The sequence below is a fragment of the Petromyzon marinus genome, unplaced genomic scaffold (genome assembly GCF_048934315.1).
Source record: "Petromyzon marinus isolate PM22_M1 ecotype Great Lakes invasive population unplaced genomic scaffold, UKy_Petmar_22M1.pri1.0 PM_Scaffold_48, whole genome shotgun sequence".
Lineage (NCBI taxonomy): Eukaryota > Metazoa > Chordata > Hyperoartia > Petromyzontiformes > Petromyzontidae > Petromyzon > Petromyzon marinus.
The window spans coordinates 542,470-551,899 of record NW_027423479.1 but is presented as its reverse complement, the minus strand read 5'-3'; the positions used below and the strand labels follow the sequence as shown (position 1 = coordinate 551,899).

At 59.4% G+C, this 9,430-nt stretch overlaps 1 protein-coding gene and 1 long non-coding RNA gene across 2 annotated transcripts in view; one reads left to right on the top strand and one right to left on the bottom strand.

Moving 5' to 3' along the window:
- Positions 1–2,040: 2,040 nt before the first annotated feature.
- BRAP (BRCA1 associated protein) overlaps positions 2,041–9,430 on the bottom strand; it is a 57,721-nt gene continuing 50,331 nt past the window's right edge. Inside the window, exons 12-13 of the mRNA XM_076064487.1 lie at positions 8,907–9,010; positions 2,041–2,407 (exon numbers count right to left, since the gene is read on the bottom strand). Coding sequence (XP_075920602.1) covers positions 2,041–2,407; positions 8,907–9,010 — 471 coding nt within the window. The remainder of the gene's footprint in view (positions 2,408–8,906; positions 9,011–9,430) is intronic.
- LOC142923386 (uncharacterized) lies at positions 3,753–4,333 on the top strand. Its single transcript, XR_012940720.1, has 3 exons — positions 3,753–3,803; positions 4,061–4,152; positions 4,294–4,333. It is a non-coding gene; the product is annotated as an uncharacterized LOC142923386 (long non-coding RNA).

Genomic DNA, 9,430 nt, shown 5'->3' with positions numbered 1-9,430 from the left:
AGAGTCCATGAGTCTCTGTGTGGTGAGTCTCTGTGTGGTGAGTCTGTGGGTCTCTGTGTGGTGAGTCTATGAGTGGTGAGTCTATGGGTCTCTGTGTGGTGAGTCTCTGTGTGGTGAGTCTATGGGTCTCTGTGTGGTGAGTCTATGAGTGGTGAGTCTATGGGTCTCTGTGTGGTGAGTCTCTGTGTGGTGAGTCTATGGGTCTCTGTGTGGTGAGTCTGTGGGTCTCTGTGCGGTGAGTCTGTGGATCTCTGTGTGGTGAGTCTGTGGGTCTCTGTGTGGTGAGTCTGTGGGTCTCTATGTGGTGTGTCTATGGGTCTCTGTGTGGTGAGTCTGTGGGTCTCTGTGTGGTGAGTCTGTGGGTCTCTGTGTGGTGAGTCAGTGGGTCTCTGTGTGGTGAGTCTGTGGGTCTCTGTGTGGTGAGTCTATGGGTCTCTGTGTGGTGAGTCTATGGGTCTCTGTGTGGTGAGTCTGTGGGTCTCTGTGTGGTGAGTCTGTGGGTCTCTGTGTGGTGAGTCTATGGGTCTCTGTGTGGTGAGTCTGTGGGTCTCTGTGTGGTGAGTCTGTGGGTCTCTGTGCGAGTCAACGGACAGCACCACAACCACCACCACAACCACCACCACAACCACCACAACAACCACCACAACCACCACAACCACCACAACCACCACCACAACCACCACAACAACCACCACAACCACCACCACAACCACCACCACAACCATCACCACCTCGGCCAATGACACTTTTATTGCTGATCCCGTAACATCGTCAACGCAGAGAGGGGGGAGGAGCTATCCAGACCGACCAATCACAATCGAGGCCGTCTCTGTTGAGGATGAGTCGACCAATGGGAGGCTGTCACAGGTGGTGGTGGTGGTGGTGAGCGGGAATCGAACTCAGGTCGCCGGGTTCGTAGACACAGCGGAGACGCTAACCACTGTGCCACCACACACACACACACACAGACACACACACAGACACTGACACACACAGACACACACACAGACACACACACAGACACACACTAACAGACACTGACACACACAGACACACACACACACTGACACACACACACTAACACACACTGACACACACTAACATACACTGACACACACACACACTAACAGACACTGACACACACTGACACACACACTGACACACGCACACTGACACACACACTGACACACACACACTGACACACACTGACACACACACTGACACACACACACTGACACACACTGACACACACTGACACACACACACTGACACACGCACACTAACACACACTGACACACACACACTGACACACACACTGACACACACTGACACACACACAGACACACAATGACACACACACTGACACACACTAACACACACACACTGACACACACTAACACACACACACTGACACACACTGACACACACACTGACACACACACTGACACACACTGACACACAATGACACAAACTCAACAACTGCCACAACAACCACAACCACCCCCACTACCACCACCACCTCCACCACCTCCACCATCACCACCTCCACCCCCACTACCACCTCCACTACCACCATCCCCACTACCCCTACCACCTCCACCACCCTGACTACCTCCACCACCACCTCCACTACCACTACCTCTACCACCTCCATCACCACCACCATCACCACTACCCCTACCACCTCCACCACCACCCCCACTACCACCTCCACTACCACCTCCATCACCATCACCACCACCACCATCACCACCACCATCCCCACTACCCCTACTACCTTCACCACCCTGACTACCTCCACCATCCCCACTACCTCCACCACCACCACCCCCACTACCCCTACCATCACCACCACCATCACCCCCACCATCACCACCTCCACCACCTCCACCACCCCTACTACCACCATCACCATCACCTCCACCACCCCTACTACCCCTACCACCATCACCATCACCTCCACCACCCCTACTACCCCTACCACCACCACCATCACCATCACCTCCACCACCCCTACTACCTCCACCACCACCACCACCTCTACCTCCCCCTCCGCCCACGCCCCCTCCTCCCCCTCCCTCCCGCTCCCGCTCCCCCACCACCGCCTCCACCTCCACCACCGCCTCCGCCGCCGTCGGTGCCGGCGGCCGGGAGGTCGATGCGCCCCTCCATGACCTCGGCACGCTGCTGGGGCGTGAGCCTGGTGATGAGCTGGCCGGCCTCCAGCGCGAAGGTGACGTCCCTGAGCTGCTCGCTGAGATCGTCCGCACGAGCCCGCTGACGTGCACACTCGCTGGCTGAGGCCTGCTGCAGGCTCGCCTGGTTGCAGCGCAGGCAGTGGTTCAGCTGTCGCTCCGTGTCCAGGTCGGAGGCAAGGCGGGCCTGGCGCTGGGTCAGTGTGGTGCACCTGGTGAGAGAGAGAGATGGTGAGTGAGATGGTGAGATGGTGAGTGAGATGGTGAGATGGTGAGATGGTGAGTGAGAGAGACAGACAGTGGTTCAGCTGTCGCTCCGTGTCCAGGTCGGAGGCAAGGCGAGCCTGGCGCTGGGTCAGTGTGGTGCACCTGGTGAGTGAGAGAGATGGTGAGTGAGATGGTGAGGTGGTGAGTGAGATGGTGAGTGAGATGGTGAGTGAGAGAGACAGACAGTGGTTCAGCTGTCGCTCCGTGTCCAGGTCGGAGACAAGGCGAGCCTGGCGCTGGGTCAGTGTGGTGCACCTGGTGAGTGAGAGAGATGGTGAGGTGGTGAGTGAGATGGTGAGTGAGATGGTGAGATGGTGAGATGGTGAGTGAGAGAGACAGACAGTGGTTCAGCTGTCGCTCCGTGTCCAGGTCGGAGACAAGGCGGGCCTGGCGCTGGGTCAGTGTGGTGCACCTGGTGAGAGAGAAAGATGGTGAGTGAGATGGTGAGGTGGTGAGTGAGATGGTGAGGTGGTGAGTGAGATGGTGAGTGAGAGAGACAGACAGTGGTTCAGCTGTCGCTCCGTGTCCAGGTCGGAGACAAGGCGGGCCTGGCGCTGGGTCAGTGTGGTGCACCTGGTGAGTGAGAGAGATGGTGAGGTGGTGAGTGAGATGGTGAGTGAGATGGTGAGATGGTGAGATGGTGAGTGAGATGGTGAGAGAGAGAGACAGACAGTGGTTCAGCTGTCGCTCCGTGTCCAGGTCGGAGGCAAGGCGAGCCTGGCGCTGGGTCAGTGTGGTGCACCTGGTGAGTGAGAGAGATGGTGAGGTGGTGAGTGAGATGGTGAGTGAGATGGTGAGATGGTGAGATGGTGAGTGAGATGGTGAGATGGTGAGATGGTGAGTGAGATGGTGAGATGGTGAGTGAGAGAGACAGGCAGTGGTTCAGCTGTCGCTCCGTGTCCAGGTCGGAGGCAAGGCGAGCCTGGCGCTGGGTCAGCGTGGTGCACCTGGTGAGAGAGAGAGATGGTGAGGTGGTGAGTGAGGTGGTGAGTGAGATGGTGAGATGGTGAGATGGTGAGTGAGATGGTGAGTGAGATGGTGAGTGAGAGAGACAGGCAGTGGTTCAGCTGTCGCTCCGTGTCCAGGTCGGAGGCAAGGCGAGCCTGGCGCTGGGTCAGTGTGGTGCACCTGGTGAGAGAGAGAGATGGTGAGTGAGATGGTGAGATGGTGAGTGAGATGGTGAGATGGTGAGATGGTGAGTGAGATGGTGAGATGGTGAGTGAGATGGTGAGTGAGAGAGACAGACAGTGGTTCAGCTGTCGCTCCGTGTCCAGGTCGGAGGCAAGGCGAGCCTGGCGCTGGGTCAGTGTGGTGCACCTGGTGAGAGAGAGAGATGGTGAGGTGGTGAGTGAGATGGTGAGTGAGATGGTGAGATGGTGAGATGGTGAGTGAGATGGTGAGTGAGATGGTGAGATGGTGAGATGGTGAGATGGTGAGTGAGATGGTGAGTGAGAGAGACAGGCAGTGGTTCAGCTGTCGCTCCGTGTCCAGGTCGGAGACAAGGCGAGCCTGGCGCTGGGTCAGCGTGGTGCACCTGGTGAGTGAGAGAGATGGTGAGATGGTGAGTGAGGTGGTGAGTGAGATGGTGAGATGGTGAGATGGTGAGTGAGATGGTGAGTGAGATGGTGAGTGAGATGGTGAGATGGTGAGTGAGATGGTGAGATGGTGAGTGAGATGGTGAGATGGTGAGGTGGTGAGTGAGATGGTGAGTGAGATGGTGAGTGAGAGAGACAGACAGTGGTTCAGCTGTCGCTCCGTGTCCAGGTCGGAGACAAGGCGAGCCTGGCGCTGGGTCAGTGTGGTGCACCTGGTGAGTGAGAGAGATGGTGAGGTGGTGAGTGAGATGGTGAGTGAGATGGTGAGATGGTGAGAGAGAGAGAGACAGACAGTGGTTCAGCTGTCGCTCCGTGTCCAGGTCGGAGGCAAGGCGGGCCTGGCGCTGGGTCAGTGTGGTGCACCTGGTGAGGGAGAGAGATGGTGAGTGAGATGGTGAGGTGGTGAGATGGTGAGTGAGATGGTGAGTGAGAGAGAGATGGTGAGTGAGATGATGAGTGAGAGAGAGACATGGTGAGTGAGATGGTGAGTGAGATGGTGAGATGGTGAGGTGGTGAGTGAGATGGTGAGTGAGATGGTGAGAGAGAGAGACAGACAGTGGTTCAGCTGTCGCTCCGTGTCCAGGTCGGAGACAAGGCGAGCCTGGCGCTGGGTCAGCGTGGTGCACCTGGTGAGAGAGAGAGATGGTGAGGTGGTGAGTGAGATGGTGAGTGAGATGGTGAGATGGTGAGATGGTGAGTGAGATGGTGAGATGGTGAGTGAGAGAGACAGACAGTGGTTCAGCTGTCGCTCCGTGTCCAGGTCGGAGGCAAGGCGAGCCTGGCGCTGGGTCAGTGTGGTGCACCTGGTGAGTGGTGAGTGAGAGAGAGACACGTGGTGAGTGAGATGGTGAGTGAGGTGGTGAGTGAGATGGTGAGTGAGAGAGAGAGATGTGGTGAGTGAGATGGTGAGTGAGATGGTGAGTGGAGAGAGATGGTGAGTGGAGAGAGATGGTGAGTGAGAGAGAGAGATGGTGAATCAGAGAGAGACGTGGTGAGTGAGATGGTGAGTGAGAGAGGGAGATGGTGAGTGAGAGAGAGATGGTGAGTGAGATTGTGAGTGAGAGAGAGACGTGGTGAGTGAGATGGTGAGTGAGAGAGAGAGATGGTGAGTCAGAGAGAGACGTGGTGAGTGAGATGGTGAGTGAGATGGTGAGTGAGATGGTGAGTGAGATGGTGAGTGAGATGGTGAGATGGTGAGTGAGATGGTGAGATGGTGAGTGAGATGGTGAGTGAGATGGTGAGATGGTGAGTGAGATGGTGAGTGAGATGGTGAGATGGTGAGTGAGATGGTGAGTGAGAGAGAGAGACGTGGTGAGTGAGATGGTGAGTGAGATGGTGAGATGGTGAGTGAGAGAGAGAGACGTGGTGAGTGGGGAGAGAGAGGCCGAGCACTGGGTGTTTCTCTCTCCCCGTGTCTCTCTCCCCGTGTCTCTCTCCCCGTGTCTCTCTCCCCGTGTCTCTCCCCGTGTCTCTCCCCGTGTCTCTCTCTCCCCGTGTCTCTCTCTCCCCGTGTCTCTCTCTCCCCGTGTCTCTCTCTCCCCGTGTCTCTCCCCGTGTCTCTCTCTCCCCGTGTCTCTCTCTTCCCATGTCTCTCCCCGTGTCTCCTCTCTCCCCGTGTCTCTCTCCCCGTGTCTCTCCCCGTGTCTATCTCTCCCCGTGCCTCTCCCCGTGTCTCTCTCTCCCCGTGTCTCTCTCTCCCCGTGTCTCTCTCTCCCCGTGTCTCTCTCTCCCCGTGTCTCTCTCTCCCTGTCTCTCTCTCCCCGTGTGTCTCTCCCCGTGTCTCTCCCCGTGTCTCTCTCTCCCCGTGTCTCTCCCCGTGTCTCTCTCTCCCCGTGTCTCTCTCTCCCCGTGTCTCTCTCTCCCCGTGTCTCTCCCCGTGTCTCTCTCTCCCCGTGTCTCTCTCTTCCCATGTCTCTCCCCGTGTCTCTCTCTCTCCCCGTGTCTCTCTCCCCGTGTCTCTCCCCGTGTTTATCTCTCCCCGTGCCTCTCCCCATGTCTCTCTCTCCCCGTGTCTCTCTCTCCCCGTGTCTCTCTCTCCCCGTGTCTCTCTCTCCCCGTGTCTCTCTCTCCCTGTCTCTCTCTCCCCGTGTGTCTCTCCCCGTGTCTCTCCCCGTGTCTCTCTCTCCCCGTGTCTCTCCCCGTGTCTCTCTCTCTCCCCGTGTCTCTCTCTCCCCGTGTCTCTCTCTCCCCGTGTCTCTCCCCGTGTCTCTCTCTCTCCCCGTGTCTCTCTCCCCGTGTCTCTCCCCGTGTCTATCTCTCCCCGTGCCTCTCCCCGTGTCTCTCTCTCCCCGTGTCTCTCTCTCCCCGTGTCTCTCTCTCCCCGTGTCTCTCTCTCCCCGTGTCTCTCTCTCCCTGTCTCTCTCTCCCCGTGTGTCTCTCCCCTTGTCTCTCCCCGTGTCTCTCTCTCCCCGTCTCTCTCCCCGTGTCTCTCTCTCCCCGTGTCTCTCTCTCCCCGTGTCTCTCCCCGTGTCTCTCTCTCCCCGTGTCTCTCTCTTCCCATGTCTCTCCCCGTGTCTCTCTCTCTCCCCGTGTCTCTCTCCCCGTGTCTCTCCCCGTGTCTATCTCTCCCCGTGCCTCTCCCCGTGTCTCTCTCTCCCCGTGTCTCTCTCTCCCCGTGTCTCTCTCTCCCTGTCTCTCTCTCCCCGTGTGTCTCTCCCCGTGTCTCTCCCCGTGTCTCTCTCTCCCCGTGTCTCTCCCCGTGTCTCTCTCTCCCCGTGTCTCTCTCTCCCCGTGTCTCTCTCTCCCCGTGTCTCTCCCCGTGTCTCTCTCTCCCCGTGTCTCTCTCTTCCCATGTCTCTCCCCGTGTCTCTCTCTCTCCCCGTGTCTCTCCCCCCGTGTCTCTCCCCGTGTCTATCTCTCCCCGTGCCTCTCCCCGTGTCTCTCTCTCCCCGTGTCTCTCTCTCCCCGTGTCTCTCTCTCCCCGTGTCTCTCTCTCCCCGTGTCTCTCTCTCCCTGTGTCTCTCTCTCCCCGTGTGTCTCTCCCCGTGTCTCTCTGTCTCTCTCTGTGTCTGTGTCTCCCCGTGTCTCTCTCTGTGTCTCCCCGTGTCTCCCCGTGTCTCTCTCTGTCTCCCCGTGTCTCTCCCCGTGTCTCCCCGTGTCTCCCCGTGTCTCTCTCTGTCTCCCCGTGTCTCCGCGTGTCTCCCCATGTCTCCCCGTGTCTCCCCGTGTCTCCCCGTGTCTCCCCGTGTCTCTCTCTGTGTCTGTGTCTCCGCGTGTCTCCCCGTGTCTCCCCGTGTGTGTCTCCGCGTGTGTGTCTCCCCGTGTCTCCCCGTGTCTCCCCGTGTCTCTCTCTGTCTCCCCGTGTCTCCCCGTGTGTGTCTCCCCGTGTCTGTCTCCCCGTGTCTGTCTCCCCGTGTCTCCCCGTGTCTCGTCGTGTCTCGTCGTGTGTGTCTCCGCGTGTCTCCCCGTGTCTCCCCGTGTCTCTCTCTGTCTCCCCGTGTCTCCCCGTGCGCGTCTCCCCGTGTCTCCGCGTGTCTCCGCGTGTCTCCCCGTGTCTCCGCGTGTCTCCCCGTGTCTCCCCGTGTCTCCCCGTGTGTGTCTCACCGTGTCTCCCCGTGTCTCCCCGTGTCTCTCTCTGTGTCTGTGTCTGTGTCTCTCTCTGTGTCTCCGCGTGTCTCCCCGTGTCTCCCGGTGTGTGTCTCCCCGTGTCTCTCCCCGTGTCTCTCTCTGTGTCTCCGCGTGTCTCCCGGTGTGTGTCTCCCCGTGTCTCTCCCCGTGTCTCTCTCTGTGTCTCCGCGTGTCTCCCCGTGTCTCCCCGTGTCTCCCCGTGTCTCTCTCTGTGTCTGTGTCTCCCCGTGTCTCCCCGTGTCTCCCCGTGTCTCCCCATGTCTCCCCGTGTCTCCCCGTGTCTCCCCGTGTCTCCCCGTGTCTCCCCGTGTCTCCCCGTGTCTCCCCGTGTGTCTCCCCGTGTCTCCCCATGTCTCCCCGTGTCTCCCCGTGTCTCCCCGTGTGTCTCCCCGTGTGTGTCTCCCCGTGTCTCTCTGTGTCTGTGTCTCTCTCTGTCTCCCGTGTCTCCCCGTGTCTCCCCGTGTGTCTCTCTCTGTCTCCCCGTGTCTCCCCGTGTCTCTCTCTGTGTCTGTGTCTCCCCGTGTGTGTCTCCCCGTGTGTCTCCCCGTGTCTCCCCATGTCTCCCCGTGTCTCCCCGTGTCTCCCCGTGTGTGTCTCCCCGTGTCTCTCTCTGTGTCTGTGACTCCACGTGTCTCCCCGTGTCTCCCCGTGTGTCTCCCCGTGTCTCCCCGTGTCTCCCCGTGTCTCCCCATGTCTCCTCGTGTCTCCGCGTGTCTCCGCGTGTCTCCCCGTGTCTCCCCGTGTCTCCCCGTGTGTCTCCCCGTGTGTGTCTCCCCGTGTCTCTCTCTGTGTCTGTGTCTCTCTCTGTCTCCCCGTGTCTCCCCGTGTCTCTCTCTGTGTCTGTGTCTCCCCGTGTGTGTCTCCCCGTGTGTCTCCCCGTGTCTCCCCGTGTGTCTCCCCGTGTGTCTCCCCATGTCTCCCCGTGTCTCCCCGTGTCTCCCCGTGTCTCCCCATGTCTCCCCGTGTCTCCCCGTGTCTCCCCGTGTGTCTCCCCGTGTCTCCCCGTGTGTGTCTCCCCGTGTGTGTCTCCCCGTGTCTCTCTCTGTGTCTGTGTCTCTCTCTGTCTCCCCGTGTCTCCCCGTGTCTCTCTCTGTGTCTGCGTCTCTCTCTGTCTCCCGTGTCTCCCCGTGTCTCCCCGTGTGTCTCTCTCTGTCTCCCCGTGTCTCCCCGTGTCTCTCTCTGTCTCCCCGTGTCTCCCCGTGTGTCTCCCCGTGTCTCTCTGTCTCCCCGTGTGTCTCCCCGTGTCTCCCCGTGTCTCCGCGTGTCTCCCCGTGTGTCTCACTTCCTCTCCAGACTTTGCCTCTCCTTGGCCAGCGTGTTCAGCTTCTGCTCCAGCGAGTCGCAGCGCTCAAGAGTCTCCTTGAACTTGGACTTCACGTTCACCATCTGAAACACACACACACAGACACACACATAGACACACAGACACATAGACACAACAACAACAACAACAACCGCCATTCGCCACTAAGTGGCGGTGACGTCACCACGACGCTTGTGCCAGGCTATGTGCACCCTGAGGCCACGTGAAGTGTCGAACGCCCGCTGGCAGGAGGTCACGGGGCAGACCCAGGTGCCACGGGTCGACTGACTGAGATGACTGAGATGACTGGCTGATGCACCACCTGTGCCCCCTACTGTGCCAACCTGCTGTGCTTTAGCCACCCGGCGCTCCGCTCGCTGTTGTGAGCGTCGCTCCTCCGCCCTCCGTTGTTGTTGGAGGGCGACTGCCTCCAACTGCCCAGTAGCATCCTTCACGAGCCTCCTCCACAGAGGCCGATCTTGACACCGCTGGTACCAGTCATC